Source organism: Pelobates fuscus, chromosome 5 (assembly GCF_036172605.1).
Source record: "Pelobates fuscus isolate aPelFus1 chromosome 5, aPelFus1.pri, whole genome shotgun sequence".
Lineage (NCBI taxonomy): Eukaryota > Metazoa > Chordata > Amphibia > Anura > Pelobatidae > Pelobates > Pelobates fuscus.
This window is the reverse complement of record NC_086321.1, coordinates 113,916,539-113,934,918: the sequence shown is the minus strand read 5'-3', so window position 1 is coordinate 113,934,918 and position 18,380 is coordinate 113,916,539. Positions and strand designations below refer to the sequence as shown.

The 18,380-nt window shown below is 45.0% G+C and overlaps 1 protein-coding gene across 2 annotated transcripts in view; it reads right to left on the bottom strand.

The window, feature by feature from the left end:
- Window positions 1–11,568, bottom strand: part of ISOC1 (isochorismatase domain containing 1) — a 38,595-nt gene extending 27,027 nt beyond the window's left edge. The window contains exon 1 of one of the 2 annotated variants that reach the window (XM_063454160.1): window positions 11,046–11,568. In XM_063454160.1, the coding sequence (XP_063310230.1) occupies window positions 11,046–11,396 (351 nt within the window). In that variant the 5' untranslated portion in view covers window positions 11,397–11,568. Of the gene's footprint in view, window positions 1–8,159; window positions 8,721–11,045 lie in introns of those variants that run through there. The other variant, XM_063454161.1, reaches the window with a different exon arrangement.
- Window positions 11,569–18,380: the final 6,812 nt, after the last annotated feature.

Here is an 18,380-nt window from a genome sequence, read left to right as displayed (position 1 = left end):
GAGGGGGAGGGCGGGTCAAGAGATGGTCATTGTGTGTATAGGTACAGGATTGTATGTGCGTGTGTGGGTCTGTGATTGTATATGTATGTCTGTGATTATGTGTGTGTATAGGTCTGTGAATGTGTTTATATTTGTGATTGTGCGCATAGGTCTGTGATTATATGCTTCTCTGTGATTATGGGTGTATGCAATTGTGTGTGTGTGTGTGTGTGTGTGTGTGTGGTTATGTGTGCATATGCATAAACATGTGTATATATGGCAATCCCACAGAAGGATAACAAATAAGGGAGTTATCTACTAAACAATTGAAATATCAAAATTAAGAAAAGGGGTTTTGAAGTTCTTACATAAATTGATTATATTATAGATTTGGCCCAAGGCAATTCCTCTGCGCTCAATGCAGCCCAGGGAAGCCAAAAGGTTGGGACACCCATCCTCTAGTGGCTGTCTGGTAGACAACCACTAGAGGAGGACTTAACCCTGCACAATAATTATTGCAGTTTATAAAAACTGCAATAATTACACTTGCAGGGTTAAGGGTAATGGGAGTTGGCACCGAGATCACTTTAATGGGCTGAAGTGGTCTGGGTGCCTACAGTGTCCCTTTAATAAACCAGATTAGCTATTAACGGAATAGTATAATGCCAGGAATACAAATCTGTTTGCCCACAGTTTAAAGCAAAATTTATAGCAGTAGATATTATACATTTTATTTTTCCAACGCTTGTTGCTGTCAGTATAGTAAAGAATTCAAGTCATTATTGCAGACAGTACAGTTATAGTCTCATTAATTACTTAAAAGGAACACTATAGTATTCCTGACACAATAGTGGTAAAATAACTCACTTTGTAGCAAAAAGGTGAATTTACTTACATTTTCACCCACACCACGCAGATCTCAACACAACTGGCCCCGCCTTCTCTAGGGAAAATCTCAGACAATCCAATGCTTTCCCATAGATCTGCGCCAATCAGCATCTCCTCCTAGAGATACAGTGAATCAACGCATCTCTATGGGGAATGTTCAGCATCTCCATGCAGAGCGAGGAGTCGGTGAACACCAGCAGTGACACAGGAAGCACCTTTAGTGTCACATTCAGTGGCTGTCTGAGTGACTGCCACTAGGCAGCAATGTAGACACTGCCTTTTCCCTGAATAGGCAGTGTTTTACATAAAAAGCCTGAAGGGATAGGCTGCAGACACAATAACTACATTTATCTGTAGTGGTTCTGGTGACTATAGTGTCCCTCTAAGTTTATACCTCTTTTTCTGTGCATCTCTTGCCTTACCCTTACTCGATAGGGGCAGCCAATCTTTATGTCCCATGCAGGTGGAAGTACTGCTCATTTGACCAAAAATCTTGTTGGTAATTATTATTATTATTATGGTATTTATATAGCACCATCAAATTCCGCAGCGCTTTACAATGGGTGGACGAACAGACATGTAGTTATAACCATACAAGTTGGACACACAGGAACAGATGGGTTGAGGGCCCTGCTCAATGAGCTTACATGCTAGAGGGAGTGGGGTAAAATGACACAAAAGGTAAGGATAGTATTAGACTAGTGACAGTTACAGAAGAGGAATCAGTCAGGAGCTATTAACAGTTTAATTGATACGCTTTTAAGAAGAAGTGGGTTTTTAACGATTTTTTGAAGGAGTGGAGACTGGGGGAGCATCTAACGGAGGAGGTAAGCAAGTTCCACAGGAACAGTGCAGCCCTCGAGAAATCTTGAAGGCGAGCATCAGAGATGGGAGTACAGACAGAAGATAGACGGAAGTCTTCAGCAGATCGTAAGGGCCTAGATGGGACATACTTATGTATAAGGGAGGATAGATAGGTGGGAGCAGCAATATGTAGAGATTTGAAAGCAAGAACCAGAATTTTTAATTGAGCTCTATATTTTATATGAAGCCATTGTAGGGACTGACAGAAGGGTGAGGCATGGGAGGTGCGGGCGGACAGGAAGATGAGCCTCGCCGCCGTAGGATAGATAGGTGGGAGCAGCAATATGTAGAGATTTGAAAGCAAGAACCAGAATTTTAAATTGAGCTCTATATTTTATAGGAAGTCATTGTAGGGACTGACAGAAGAGTGAGACATGGGAGGTGCGGGCGGACAGGAAGATGAGCCTCGCCGCTGCATTCATTATGGACTGTAACGGCGCCAGTTGGGAGCACGAAAAACCACTGAGAAGCAGATTACAGTAGTCAAGGCGAGAAAGGACCGTGGAATGTTTTTGAGATGGGAATGACAGGATTTGGCGATCGATTGAACATGAGGTTTGAAGGAGCAGTCGGAGTCAAAGAGAACACCTACGCAGCGAGCCTACGTGGTGGAGCTGATGGTAGCACCATTGACTTGGAGGGAGGCAGACACAGGAGTAACAACACTTGAGGGAGGAAAGACCAGAATTTCAGTTTTGGTCAAGTTTAGTTTAAGGAAGTGGGCAGCCATCCAGTTAGAAATAGCAGAGAGGCAGTCAGAGACACTAGTCAAGAGGGACTGGGAGATATCAGGGGAGGACAAATAGATTTGCATGTCATCTGCATAGAAGTGATATTGGAAGCCAAAGGAGTTGATTAGTTTACCAAGGGAGGCAGTATAGATCGAAAACAGTAGGGGACCAAGGACTGAACCTTGGGGGACCACAGAGAAAGGTTGGGAGGAAGAGGCAGAGCCTGAGAAAGAGACACTAAAAGAGTGCTGGGTGAGGTAGGAGGAGCACCAGGAGAGAGAGCAATATCTTGTAGACCAAAACTGCAGAGGATGAGAAGAAGTTGTTGATGATCAACAGTGTCAAGGAGAATTAGGATAGAGTAGTGACCACGAGATTTTGCAGCGAGTAGATCATTGGATACTTTGGTCAGTGCCGTTTCCACAGAGTGCTTAGTGCGGAAACCAGACTGAAGCGGGTCTAGCAGAGAGTTGGACTCGAGGAAGTCTGTCAATCTCGCATACACAATTCTTTCAAGGATCTTGGATGCAAAAGGCAGTAGCGAGATAGGACGATAGTTGGATGGGGAGTTAGGGTCAAGATTGGGCTTCTTTAGAATTGGGGTTACAGTTGCATGTTTGAAGGGCAATGGAAATATACCAGGTGGGGGGAAAGAAGAAAGAAGGGAGAAGAAAGGAGGGAGAAGAGAGAAGAAAGGAGGGAGAAGAGAGAAGAAAGGAGGGAGAAGAGAGAAGAAAGGAGGGAGAAGAGAGAAGAAAGGAGGGAGAAGAGAGAAGAAAGGAGGGAGAAGAGAGAAGAAAGGAGGGAGAAGAGAGAAGAAAGGAGGGAGAAGAGAGAAGAAAGGAGGGAGAAGAGAGAAGAAAGGAGGGAGAAGAGAGAAGAAAGGAGGGAGAAGAGAGAAGAAAGGAGGGAGAAGAGAGAAGAAAGGAGGGAGAAGAGAGAAGAAAGGAGGGAGAAGAGAGAAGAAAGGAGGGAGAAGAGAGAAGAAAGGAGGGAGAAGAGAGAAGAAAGGAGGGAGAAGAGAGAAGAAAGGAGGGAGAAGAGAGAAGAAAGGAGGGAGAAGAGAGAAGAAAGGAGGGAGAAGAGAGAAGAAAGGAGGGAGAAGAGAGAAGAAAGGAGGGAGAAGAGAGAAGAAAGGAGGGAGAAGAGAGAAGAAAGGAGGGAGAAGAGAGAAGAAAGGAGGGAGAAGAGAGAAGAAAGGAGGGAGAAGAGAGAAGAAAGGAGGGAGAAGGGAGAAGAAAGGAGGGAGAAGGGAGAAGAAAGGAGGGAGAAGGGAGAAGAAAGGAGGGAGAAGGGAGAAGAAAGGAGGGAGAAGGGAGAAGAAAGGAGGGAGAAGGGAGAAGAAAGGAGGGAGAAGGGAGAAGAAAGGAGGGAGAAGGGAGAAGAAAGGAGGGAGAAGGGAGAAGAAAGGAGGGAGAAGGGAGAAGAAAGGAGGGAGAAGGGAGAAGAAAGGAGGGAGAAGGGAGAAGAAAGGAGGGAGAAGGGAGAAGAAAGGAGGGAGAAGGGAGAAGAAAGGAGGGAGAAGGGAGAAGAAAGGAGGGAGAAGGGAGAAGAAAGGAGGGAGAAGGGAGAAGAAAGGAGGGAGAAGGGAGAAGAAAGGAGGGAGAAGGGAGAAGAAAGGAGGGAGAAGGGAGAAGAAAGGAGGGAGAAGGGAGAAGAAAGGAGGGAGAAGGGAGAAGAAAGGAGGGAGAAGGGAGAAGAAAGGAGGGAGAAGGGAGAAGAAAGGAGGGAGAAGGGAGAAGAAAGGAGGGAGAAGGGAGAAGAAAGGAGGGAGAAGGGAGAAGAAAGGAGGGAGAAGGGAGAAGAAAGGAGGGAGAAGGGAGAAGAAAGGAGGGAGAAGGGAGAAGAAAGGAGGGAGAAGGGAGAAGAAAGGAGGGAGAAGGGAGAAGAAAGGAGGGAGAAGGGAGAAGAAAGGAGGGAGAAGGGAGAAGAAAGGAGGGAGAAGGGAGAAGAAAGGAGGGAGAAGGGAGAAGAAAGGAGGGAGAAGGGAGAAGAAAGGAGGGAGAAGGGAGAAGAAAGGAGGGAGAAGGGAGAAGAAAGGAGGGAGAAGGGAGAAGAAGGGAGAAGAAGGGAGAAGAAGGGGGAAGAAGGGAGAAGAAGGGAGAAGAAGGGGGAAGAAGGGGAAGAAGGGGAAGAAGGGGAAGAAGGGGAAGAAGGGGAAGAAGGGGAAGAAGGGGAAGAAGGGGAAGAAGGGGAAGAAGGGGAAGAAGGGGAAGAAGGGGAAGAAGGGGAAGAAGGGGAAGAAGGGGAAGAAGGGGAAGAAGGGGAAGAAGGGGAAGAAGGGGAAGAAGGGGAAGAAGGGGAAGAAGGGGAAGAAGGGGAAGAAGGGGAAGAAGGGGAAGAAGGGGAAGAAGGGGAAGAAGGGGAAGAAGGGGAAGAAGGGGAAGAAGGGGAAGAAGGGGAAGAAGGGGAAGAAGGGGAAGAAGGGGAAGAAGGGGAAGAAGGGGAAGAAGGGGAAGAAGGGGAAGAAGGGGAAGAAGGGGAAGAAGGGGAAGAAGGGGAAGAAGGGGAAGAAGGGGAAGAAGGGGAAGAAGGGGAAGAAGGGGAAGAAGGGGAAGAAGGGGAAGAAGGGGAAGAAGGGGAAGAAGGGGAAGAAGGGGAAGAAGGGGAAGAAGGGGAAGAAGGGGAAGAAGGGGAAGAAGGGGAAGAAGGGGAAGAAGGGGAAGAAGGGGAAGAAGGGGAAGAAGGGGAAGAAGGAGAAGAAGGAGAAGAAGGAGAAGAAGGAGAAGAAGGAGAAGAAGAAGAAGAGAGAGAAGAAGAAGAAGAGAGAAGAAGAAGAAGAGAGAAGAAGAAGAAGAGAGAAGAAGAAGAAGAGAGAAGAAGAAGAAGAGAGAAGAAGAAGAAGAGAGAAGAAGAAGAAGAGAGAAGAAGAAGAAGAGAGAAGAAGACAGAGTACGGATGAGATGTGAGGGAATTGGAACTAGGGAGCAGGTGGTGGGGCGGGAGGACTGGAGCAGAGCAGAAACCTCTTCCAATGTAGCGTGTGCGAATGAACATAGAACAGCAGAGGGAGTGAAGTTAGGGGAAGAAGAAAGATGAGAGATCTCTTCTCTGATTGTAGAGATCTTGTCAGCGAAGTGAGTTGCAAAGTCTGAGGCGGTCAAGTTACTAGGTGGAGGAGGAACAGCAGGGCGAAGAAGAGAGTAAAATGTGTGAAATTGTCGTTTGGGTTCGCGGGAGAGTAAGGTTATGAGGATATTGAAGTAATTAACTTTTGCAGAGGAAATTGCTGGTGTGTGTTAAACAGTCCTGAGAACATGTGCAATCAGCGGTCATGTAAAAATACATAATTGTGGATGATTTCAGACTTTTATTTTGCATATAGTCCAAGCGGATATTTGGTGCTTTCAACCAAAGAGGATTAGAAATGGCTGCCGCCACAAAGCTAGGGTAAACCATGGGAGGGCCAAAAAAGTTAACTTACAAACATATTCACAACTAAATAATGCACAAAAAAATTAAATTTGAATTTTATTTACAAATATATATAATTGATATAACTGAGAAATTGACTTTTGCTAAACTAGATATATACTTTTAACTATCTGCTATCAAGAAATGTATCTAGATTAATTAAATGGCATGAGATATATTTTTATAAATAAATAAATTATTTTCTCACCCCTCCTGAGTGGTATATTTATTTCTTATTCATGGGTCCTCTTCCAGAGACCTGGGAGTCTGAAGGTTCTGCGCAGTATCTTAGCTGCTCCTAAAACTGCACTCTTTTGGACAGCGATCTCAGATGATCCACCTGGAATCTGTTGAAGACACTCCCCCAGCTTAGGAGTAACAGCCCCGAGTGCTCCTATCACAATTGGAACTTCCACTGCCTTCACCTTTCACATCCTTTCTAATTCTTCTTTCAGTCCATCTTTTCATGTTCCTTCTCCCTGATGTTCTAATCACATGGTAATGCCACATCCACCACCACTGCAGTCTTCCATTCCTTGTCTACCACCTCAATGTCAGGTTGGTTGGCCACTACTTGCTTGTCTGTCTGGATCTGAAAGTTCCACAGGCTCTTAGTCATTCTCAACTACCCTTTATGGTATCTACCATCTTGGCCTGGACAGATCCAACCCATATTGTATGCAGATATTTCGGTACACAATCCCAGTAAATTGGTTGTGCCTCTCAGTGTATGCTGCCCCTGCTAACATATTGCACACAGATACTATGTGTTGGATTGTCTTAGAGGCCTCTATGCACAGTTTGCACCTTGGGTCTTGCCTGGTGTGGTAGATCCTCGCTTCTACTGATCTGTGGTACACCTGTGGACCGGTTTGTCTTGCCATGGAAAAAAAAGATATGGGGAGGAAGAGAGAGCCTCCTCCCCCCTTCCCCCCCCCCTTTTTTGTTTTCCAAAAGGAGTATGATTGATGGTGATCCCTGTGGTTCTACCATATGCATGCTCTTCAACTCGGGCGTATATGCAATTAGTCAGAATATTATGGTAACCTAGAGACAGCGCTCTAATACAGGGAGCATTAAAAGTGTTCCCTGCAGTTATTTACTTAGTGTATTTCCAAATTGGCAATATGTTAAATGATGGTGTTCAAAAGGAGTGGTGCCTATTTGGCCTGAAGATCAAGTGTAACTCACAATAGCGACCTTTGCAATCCTGGTAGTTTCACCACTACCTGTTAATCCAACCTAATTAAACATATGAAGTGGTTAAAGGGACATTTTAGTCAACTTAAGGCAGCATAACAAAAAGAAACAAAATAAACTTATATTTTGCAAGCCAGTTTTGTGAATGTGAAGTCAATAAATCACTAAGAGCGTCAGCTGACCACTCTCAGCTAATCAGCAGCACCCCTTACCACCGCCACTCTGTGTTTTCTGAAAATGAAATTTCAAAAGCATTATGCCGTCTGGAGTAGGGGGGCAGAGTGGAGATCGAAGCTGGAGGCAACTTTGTGGTTAAACCGTTAGAAAACAGTTTAACCCCTTGAGGTAAGAGTGCACCAGAAGCCTCCTGGCACCATAACAATTCTACTTAGATTAAGCTGTTATTGTGCCTAAAGTGTTACTAAAAACAAAATTAAAAAAATAAATAAGGTATAACCTAGCATGCAATAACAATGGTTAACAACAGGATCAGAAAGGTCGCTATTGAGACAGCCCTGAATTTTCACCTGTCAAGGAAGTGCCAGACATTTTGTTTGCATTGCATTTAAGTATTTTATTTTTTTGCAGAATGAATAGCATTTGTTTAGACTAGAGGGTTTAACCTAACTTTTTTGGGGAAAAAAGCATAATTGAAAGTGCCAAACATTTAAGCTTTAAGAGCCAAAATGGGTTCATAAAAAAGGTGCAGAGTTCAAAGAACATTTTATTTTTCATATTAAACACAAAATCTCCACACTCACCAAATCCACACACAATCATAATTTAAACAATTCCAGACACACTCACAAATCAGCCAGCCCTACAATCACACTCAGTCAAACTCACATAGTCAGGCAACTACTCAATCACACCCTGGCATCTCCACACACAATGACACTAAGTCAGCTCCATATGTATAATCCCACTCAACCAAACCCCGCAAAATAAGATGGACCCAGTAGTTCTTACTTACTCCCCTGGCCATTGCCAATCTGGGAAACTCAGTCCAGCAGAGGCAAAGGAAGGTTTGTCCCTAAGTGTCTCATTCCATGCTTGTGCTGCCCATTGATTACCAACACTGACCTGTATTTGAAGGGGCACCAGTCTGACTTTGCACCTGTCGCTCACCACGAAACCCTTGGGTAGGTCAATGTACTGACCCCATTCCTCCACGAAGAGCTGCACCACGAACTTGCGGTGCATGTCTATCTGGTCTCCGTACAGGCTGAGGAACTTCTGAATCAGGACCTCATTTCCCGAACCGTGGGGCACTGAGGATGGCCGGGCAAACACTGAAAAGCAGAAGAGCACTGGCACACTGCTGCTGCTGCCGCCAATACCACCAATTACCCCCAGGGCACCGACGCAGCTGTTGCTCTGACTGCCTGGGCAGCTGTTTCCCTGACCTGTACACACTGGCTGCTCAGCCATGTTCACCAGCTGATCTGATCAAGAAGAAGAAAAAATAAAATGAAAAAGGGCGTGTCTTTCTCTTAGCCTTTTTATTTAACCCCTTCTTGCTTTTAGCAAAAATCCTGTTTTATAGTGTTGCTGCCCCTCCCCCTGCTGTCACCTCTCCCACAGGAGGCCAGACAGAAAGATGTGGAAAGGAAGGCAGGCCAACGGTGACAGCCCTATCCCTTTCACAGGGAGCACTCACTAGACTAGACCGTCCCCCCTCCCTCTCCTCGCTTTCCTCCTCCTGCCAGCAGCAGATTGGATAAGGGAGCTTGTCTGTGATTAGTAACTGAGAAGCCATTTCCGATTGGAAGGTTTTTGGCTTGTGCTCTTGCTTTATGATATATTAGCTATCAAGAAAATAAATAAATAAAAATGAAAATACTTCATATAAATTCACTGCGGACAACAGATTGCATTCACAGGGCAAGCCATTATATCTAACACGCTGTTATCGGTCAGCATGTTCCTCCAACTAGTTCTTGTTTTTTTTTCTTTAAGCACTGGAGAATGGAGATTACTCAGGGTGCTGAGAGACCACTTAAAAATAGTTTTGTCTTTATCTTATCTTGTGAATAGTACAATGTGTTTATGTTGAGGCTTCTAACATTTTTTTTTTCCATGATTAGCGTCATGATTACTTTTTTTTTTTTTTTTTATCTGTTCTTTGAACTTGATATATCAGACTCTCTCTCATATATGAATATTGTCAATAAGGGATTTTGCAGTCTATATAGTACATTACTGCAGGTCAGCAATTTTCATGTGTTGCCATTAGCGTAATGAATTTATATGTGCAGTGTAAATCACGGTGGATCTTCTCCGTTAGACTTTCACCCAGTCTCCACTCCTTCAAAAAATCTTTGAAAACACACTTCTTCAGGAAAACATATCATTTGAACTGTTAGCAGATTTTCATTCCCCCCCACCCCTATCCTGCAACTGTCAAAAATAACCTTCCAAGTTCCCAGTGAATACTTTTCTAGCAACCGATTTTATTACCCCTACTTATACCCTTTGTGTCACGATTCCCCACTGCCTCTAGCATGTAAGCTCATTGAGCAGGGCCCTCAACCCCTCTGTTCCTGTGCGTCCATTTTTTGGGTTACAATTACTTGTCTGTTAGTCCAACCATTGTACAGCGCTACTGAATTTTCTGGCGCTATATAAATAATAATAATAATAATAATAATAATAATAATAATAATAATAATAATAATAATAATGATGCAACCCTAATTTAAAAAGTGCTTTTAAGGCATGTTCAGATTTTACTTCCAAAATACAGTGCAGATACAATTTGGAGCATACTGGTGTCTTCAAATAAAATCAGCCCTGAAATATCTGGATGTCATACAAAACTATTGGAATTTAGACAATTACTAGACACTGAATGGAGTCCAATTTGTTTAACCCCTTAAGGACCAAACTTCTGGAATAAAAGGGAATCATGACATGTCACATATGTCATGTGTCCTTAAGGGGTTAAAAAAAATATATATATTATATATATTTTTTTAAAAATTGGACTCCATTCAGTGTCTAGTAATTGTCTAAATTCCAATAGTTTTGTATGACATCCAGAGATATATATATATATAGTTTGCAGCAAATCTAGGCCCAGCTAGGGAGCATGTGGTCCGCACATCCAGCAGATGCAGAAATCTTCCGGTCCGGCTCTTGCGCAATAAGTCGGAGCATTGCCACGATAACCCGGGGCAGCGCTCTGACTCATCCACTGAGCACTGGAACAGCGAGGGTGTGCTTAAAGTTCCCGCTATTGTAATTTATTAGGTATTTTGTCGAATTGGAAATATACTAAACAACAGTTTTCTAATGGCCCCTCTGGCCTTTGACCCATTGACAGGCGAAATTTCACAGCCTAGTCATAAAAGCGACCTTTAGAACTCTGGTAGTTCCAATGACAGGCTGAATAATTATGTGAAATGCAGTTTACAAAAAGTGCCAAACGTTAGCCAATCAACACAGTGGAGTTGTGGAAACAGGAAGGCTGTATAAAATGTATCATGTATACAATGTGTCTGGTATACAATTTATCTTTTGTACAATGTATCATATATAGAATGTGTTGCATTTGTCCTGTATACATTAGTCAACTCCACACACAATCACACTCAGCTACCTATCAAAAGTCACATTAATTTAGCCACACACATAATCAAACTCCACACTTATTCAATCCCACACAACTCCACAAACAATCACACTTAGCCAGCCCTCACACACAATAACTCATTCAGCCATCTCCACAATCACAATCATATTTAGCCATCCCCCCACACACCATACAAATTCTACTCAGGTGCATTGCATTATGTGGTGCAATGAAGGGTGCCCTTCCTTCATTTTTGTACAGTGTCCAAGTAGATCCTAGTTATGCACTTGGTCATTGCTACGCTGAGCAAATGCTGGAGTGCCAGGAACGTTTGTTGGTATGTGTCTCATGCCATGCTTGTGCTGCCCATTGATTACCCATAAACCAGCACTGACCTGTATTTGAAGGGGCACCAGCCTGACTTTGCACCTGTCGCTCACCACGAAACCCTTGGGCAGGTCAATGTACTGACCCCACTCCTCTGCGAAGAGCTGCACCACGAACTTGCGGTGCATGTCTATCTGGTCTCCGTACAGGCTGAGGAACTTCTGAATCAGGACCTCATTTCCCGAACCGTGGGGCACCGAGGACGGCCGGGCAAACACTGAGAAGCAGAAGAGCACTGGCACACTGCTGCTGCTGCCGCCAATACCACCAATTCCCCCCAGGGCACCGATACAGTTGTTGTTGCTCTTACTGCCTGGGCAGCTGTTCCCCTGACCTGTACACACTGGCTGCTCAGCCATGTTCACCAACTGATCTGCAGAATAAGAAAAAAAAATGTGTTTTTTCCTTGGTTGTTTTTCACTCCCCCTTCTTTCTTTTAGCAAAAATCCTGTTTCATAGTGTTGCTGCCCCTCCCCCTGCTGTCACCTCCTCCAGAGGAGGTGGACAGAAAGATGTCGAAGGGAGGGCAGGTTACGGTGACAGCCCCTATCCCTTTCACAGGGAGCACTCACTAGACTAGACCACCCCCTCCCTCTGTCTCTCCTCCTCCTGCCAGCAACAGATTGGATAAGGGAGCTTTTCTGTGATTAGTAACTGAGAAGCCATCCCTGATTGGAAGCAAGGCATTTTGCTTGTATACTTGTTGTTTCATATATTAGGTATCCAAAAAAATAGAAAGAAAACGAAATAAATAAAAATGTAAACATTTAATTTAACTGCATAGCTAACAATGTGTTTTCCTGATCTATCCATTAGAGAAATTACTAAAGGGTTAACTCTGCCCAATCAGAAGAGGATAGGTAATTATTTATATTATTAGGGTGGTTTATAGGACTTCTCTTCCTTTGATCCTGTGCCCCCCTCCCCCCCCTAAGTTTGCAGTCTAGTGACAGATCTATGTTTAACATAACATTTATTTTTAATCTTATGAGCCATCATATAGAATGTTCAGTATATAGCTCCCCAGTAAGAGTTATGTCTCTCTGGTAACTGTAGAAGACAGCAATCAACCACTTCACTGAAGGGGGAAGAAATGGGCTAATCTGTCAGTCTAATATTAGAAAAGCTGTTATTCATAAAACGAATCGTTCTTGGAGCATTTTCTGGAGCACAAATGCCGTTTGGGGGCATGAGTGCCAGGAGAGCCGAATTAACGTGTTATCTTTTCTGTAGCTACAGATATAACCTCTGGGGGAATGCTGGGGGCTAGGTTCGGAAATTCTCTCCGTTTGGGGTGTACCAAGATGGCCGCTACACATGCTCAGTAGTAACTTTCATTATTCTCTATGAGCCAAGAGTTAAAATGGTAGATTTTCACCTAAAAGGGAAAAAAACAAATAGCAAACATTGTCCTGAGTTTTTTTTTTTTTTTTTTAAAGCAATCAATTTTTAAATTTTAGGTATCCCAAATTCGTTTTTTTTAGTGACTAAACACTGGGTTTCTGTTAGTTCTACTGTTTTGATTAATCAGAGAGAGTAGAGCATATAGGGTATGGAGAGACACCTATATTTAGGCTGGTGCATAGTTCCCAACATTTGAAAAAAAATTCCAGGGACACTTTGCAGCACCACACAGCTATTAATTTTATTAAAGGACACGGAGGCGAGTATTAGGCTTATCTCTTTCTTTTATTCCTCAGCAGCAAAGAAAGGATATTGGTATTTTAATATAGCAATAACAAAACAAAAAGTACCCTTTAGGGTTAACCATATAACATTCCAGATATCTTAGCCAATGGGATCATTCCTTATACTATGTCCCCTCATGTGACCTAAGCCACTCCCTCTTTCTTTGCTGCTGCCTCAGCTAAGTACCACCATATTTTTCTACTCTGACAAAAATTTGATATATATTGAAGTGTTTCATTTATTTCGTAATTATTACTGATGTTTGTTATGTTGTGATTTTAAACTGTTTGTTTTTATCTGTTCATTCAGTGCTGAGTACTTGCCCCTCCCCTGCGGCAAGCCTCCACTCGGCACTGCCGCACGGGTTGTTTATAACCCGGTTCTCTGTCAGCTCCTCCTCACCTCCCCACCTTCCTCCACTTTCCCCTCCACTTCGTTGCTCTTAACGAGCAAGCTAGCCGCCCGACGGATCGCGTCCAATAATTCCGGTGATTCGGCCGCCCGCGCATGCGCAGTGCGTTCCCGCGCATCGTGGCGGCCATCTTGTGATTGGCGGATTTGCCGCCGTTTTCACCCGGCGCTCGCGTCACTCGTTAAGGGAGGGGCGCGAGCTCATTGGTTGAGGGAGTTGCTGGGCAGCTTACCGGTGCCCCCCAGGTGTCATTCCTGAGGGAACACTTGGTAAGCTGCCATATTATTTGTGCATATCTGCTGTTCAGTGCCTATAGAGTGCCTTATAGTCTGCCTGTTACCAAAGTTCTTTTTGTTGATGTGCAGACAGCGTTTTTGGTGTTCAGTAGTGCCATAAATCAGTACTCATTTTAAAAAGTGTCAGTTACACTGTGCCTTTCCCACCACACTGTGGAGTACCTGGGTTTTGTTCCCAAAGTAAGCTCTGTAGTTCAAATCAGTATGCAGTCTCAAACTGACAAACAGACTTCTGCCCCCAAGACCTCTGCTACCCCTAGCAAGCAGATTTTAACAGCTCTGCTTACAGGCATTGCGGCCATTAGAGGTGGTGAGGAAGCATCCCAGGACCACGTGAACTCGGAAGAGTTCCAGGCGCTTCTGGATGCTACAATGAACAAGTCAGTGACGCAGGCTATATTTAATGCCATGGGAGTGATGTCGGATACCCTGTCACATACAATTTCCACCGCCATTATGGCATCCGGCAGAACCCCCGGTTCAGCACCCCCTATACCAACTGACAATAAGCCAAAGGTCCCTAGCGGCCGCAAGGCTACGTGCAAATCACACCACCTAACAGGGGTCGCCTCCAAAACTGATATGACGGACAGGTTGCGCCCTGTTGAAACTGAGGACGTGGTTCCCCCACGTAAGAGAGCCCCCCGGAGTTGGAAGAGGGCAAAAGCCCTACCTGATTCGTCCGACTCGGATTCGGACTCAGAGGAGGCTTCAGATGGGTCCGAAGCAATCGACCTGATGTATTCAGATAATTCATCCCCTGAACGCAGCGAGACTGCACATCCAGCGATAGACGCTGAGCAAGAAGCGGATGTATCCGCTGTTCTAGACCCCCAAGGGGAACCCCTCTTCGACCCTGACACGTTGCATAATCCGCGCTCAGCAGAATGGTATCCCACATCTCATGTGGCCATTTATATCGCAACCAGGGTGCGAAAACCCCTTGATAAGGCCACCAGGAGTAAACTGAGGGCGTAATGCCCACGCCCCATGGTCCCAGACATGGCCTGCGTAACTCCCGAGGTAGATCCCAAGATCGCCCAGTTCTTGGGCAAGTCGGGATGGAAGGCCAAGAAGGGATTGGACTACTCCCTCAAACACTGCCAGGACAAGGTCCTTGACATTCTCGGGCCTATAGCTAAAATTTTCGACATGGTCGAAACGGCCCTTACTGAAGGGACCCCGATTGATTTGCTGGCCATCAGGGGGTGGATCCAGAGAGGCATTTGCCTAGTTGGAAACGCCAATACTGCATTGGCTACGGAACGGCGTAAAGCCATTTTAATGAAAATTGAGCCAACATTGATTCATTTTGCAATCTCAGAGCCTGGCACACAGGCAAAAGGTCTCCTATTCGGAGACGACTTTGTTAAGACCCTGGGTACGTATGTCAGCACCTTCATGGCACTGGACAAAGCACAGCATAATATGAAGCGAGTGTTCTCACAAAAGGTTTTTGGTGGGGCCGGCAGACAGCGGGGCCGTCTGTCCGGCCGCACTTCCCGGCCATCATACCGGGGATACAGAGGCTCCACCCTCCCGAACCCAGGACACAGTCGCCATTCTTTCCAACCAGGGGCAGGTCATGGCACCCACGTGGACCCAGGGGATCCTCCTATGGCCGTCGGCCTAATTGTGAGTCATTTCCCAGTACGTACCCATTCCTTATCACTGGTGGGGGGCAGACTGTTGCATTTTCACGATGTCTGGCACAAAATAACCTCAGATGCCTGGGTACTAGAGACCGTTCTAGGTTATCGCATAGAACTCACACAACACCCAATCCAACACTACGCGCCACATCGGATTATATTTTCACCACAAGACAGAACCCTAGTATCAGAAGAAGTTCGCACATTGCAGGAGAAAGGTGCGATCTACAAAGTACCCACTACCACCCCCGGGTTCCTAAGCAATTGTCAGGGTACCTGGAGTCTCTACCTCTGAGAGAGGTAGAGACTTAGAAGGTTATCCGTCCGGACGCCATGTCTCCTCGGTCTCCCGCGGTTCACTCGGTCTTGCTAACGCCGGCCGCGAGGGAGTCACTTCCTTTTATAACAGAAGGACCGGAGGTAGACGTCATGACGCTAACCCGAAACATCCTGCCACTCAAATCTCGGGAGACGAATCAGGACTCGCCGGAGGCGTGTCCCCTCTCCCTAGCCAGGATACTTAACGGTGGTTCTCTCATTCACTCATTGCCCTGTCGTGGTTCTAGTCCGCCTAGTCACACAGTGCTTTGTGATTCACTTGTCTTTTGGTTCTGACCCGGCTTTGTTGTTTACTCTCCTGCCTTTCTGTTATCCTTGACCCGGCTTGTCTCTCGCTTACCTGTCCTCTGTTATCCTCGACCTCGGCTTGTCTCTGACCATTCTATTGTAGTTCTACGTTAGTCCGGCCATTCTAAGGACCGGTATACGTATCAGCTACTCTTTGTACTCTGCGTGTTGGATCCCTGACCCGATCCTGACATTACGACAGGGCCATGGATTCTGCAGGTACAAATTGTCAGCTTGGTTCTCCTGATCCTAGGTTTGACGCCATGGATCATAGGATGGATCAGATGGCTCTAGCACTACAGGCGCTGCTGTCTCGCCCTATTAATCCACCTGAGGAGAGCCGTAACACTTCTGCTTCTTCTGTGGGTTCGGGGTTAGAGGTAGCTACTGTAGGTGCTTCTTCCCAAGTTACCCCACCTGTACGTTATGCTGGTTCTCCTGAGAGGTGTCGTGGCTTTTTGAACCAGATCAGTATTCATTTCGAGCTACAGCCCCGTTCATACCCTACTGATAGGGCAAAGGTGGGATTTATTATTACCTTACTCATTGAGAAAGCTCTGAGATGGGCGAATCCGTTGTGGGAGAATGATAATCCATTAGTCTATAACTATAATTCCTTTGTAGCTGCTTTTAAAAGAACTTTTGACCCTCCTGGCAGGAAGGCCAATGCAGCCAGATTACTGTTGCGCCTTAGACAAGACAACCAAACACTTGTGGATTATGCACTAGAGTTCAGGTCTTTGGCGGCAGAGGTAAAATGGAATGAACAGGCCTATATAGACGTATTCTTAAATGGATTATCTGATGTAATACTTGATGAGGTAGCGACAAGAGAACTTCCCGAGAATCTGGAGGACTTAATTTCCTTTATCTCTCGTATTGACGAACGTCTAAGGGAGAGACAGAATACTCGAGATAGAACCGCTAAATCTTTCTCTAGACTAGTACCATCATTTCAAGTTTCTGAAACCAAAGATCCACAGGTTTCAGAACCTATGCAGTTGGGCCTTACTCGTCTCTCAGAGGAGGAGAGACAGTACAGGAGAAGAGAGGGACTTTGTATGTATTGTGGGTTCAGAGGTCATGTACGTTTGAGCTGTCCCAGCCGTCCGGGAAACGCTCGCACCTAAGTTTCTCTAGAGGACAGACCTTGGGTGTTTCGATTTTGTCCTCTACTCATAACTACAAAGAACATAGACTCCTATTACCGGTCTCTTTAACTTGGGAGAAGGGAACTTTAGAAACTATGGCATTGATAGACTCCGGCGCTGCTGAGAGTTTTATCGACCAAAAGTTTCTCACCAAACACACTATCCCATCCCAGTTAAGGAAGACACCCTTGGCTGTTGAAGCCATTGATGGTAGACCTTTAGTTGAGCCTGTGATTTCCCGGGAGACCACACCTCTTTACTTAACTACTGGTATTCTACACAAGGAGGAAATATCCCTACTACTCATTTCATCCCCTTCTGTTCCCATAGTCCTGGGATACTCCTGGCTTAAGAAACATAACCCCGTTATAGATTGGAGATCAGGGGAAATAGTTTCATGGGGCCAGAATTGTCAAGAGAGTTGTTTAAAGAAAGTGTCACCTCTTTGTAGTGTCAACTCACTTAATAACGCTACTGACTCTACCAAAGTACAGATACCGTCCTTGTATCAAGATTTAAAGGCAGTTTTTGACAAAAGAAAGGCTGATACCTTACCACCACATAGGCCTTTTGATTGCAAAATTAATTTACTTTCTGGTACCATGCCCCCCAGGGGTCATGTATACCCTTTGTCCACGAATGAAAACTTAGTTCTAGAAGAGTATATTCGTGAAAACCTAGACAAGGGGTTCATTAGAAGATCCTCCTCCCCTGCTGGGGCTGGATTCTTTTTTGTTAAAAAGAAGGATGGTTCTTTAAGACCTTGCATTGACTACCGGGGTCTTAACAAGATAACCATCAGAAATGTTTATCCGATTCCCTTGATCACCGAGCTTTTTGACCGATTAAAAAGTTCTAAAATTTTCACTAAGTTAGACCTTAGAGGTGCTTATAATTTGGTGAGAATCCACGACGGTGACGAGTGGAAAACTGCATTCAATACTCGATATGGGCACTATGAGTATACTGTAATGCCTTTTGGTCTCTGCAATGCTCCGGCAGTATTTCAGGACCTTATTAATGAGGTTCTTAGGGAGTTTCAAGATGACTGTGTAATTGTATACCTTGATGATATTCTTATACATTCCAGGGATATTGAGACTCACCACAGACAAGTCAGGAGGGTTTTACACAAACTTCTTCAGCATGGCTTGTACTGCAAACTAGAGAAATGCAGCTTTGACCAATCCCAAACTACGTTTCTTGGTTATGTGATTTCTGGGGAAGGGTTTGAAATGGATCCGGAGAAGCTCCAATCCATATTAGACTGGCCTTTACCTCAGGGTCTCAAGGCTATCCAGAGATTCATTGGTTTCTCTAATTACTACAGACGTTTCATTAAGGGATACTCCTCTATCATTGCTCCCATCACCAACATGACCAAACAAGGGGCTGAGACTAAGAATTGGTCTACTGAAGCTCTTCGGGCTTTTGAGACACTCAAAGAGCTGTTTGCTTCCGCACCAATTTTAGTTCACCCTGATACTACTCTACCTTTCCTACTCGAAGTTGACGC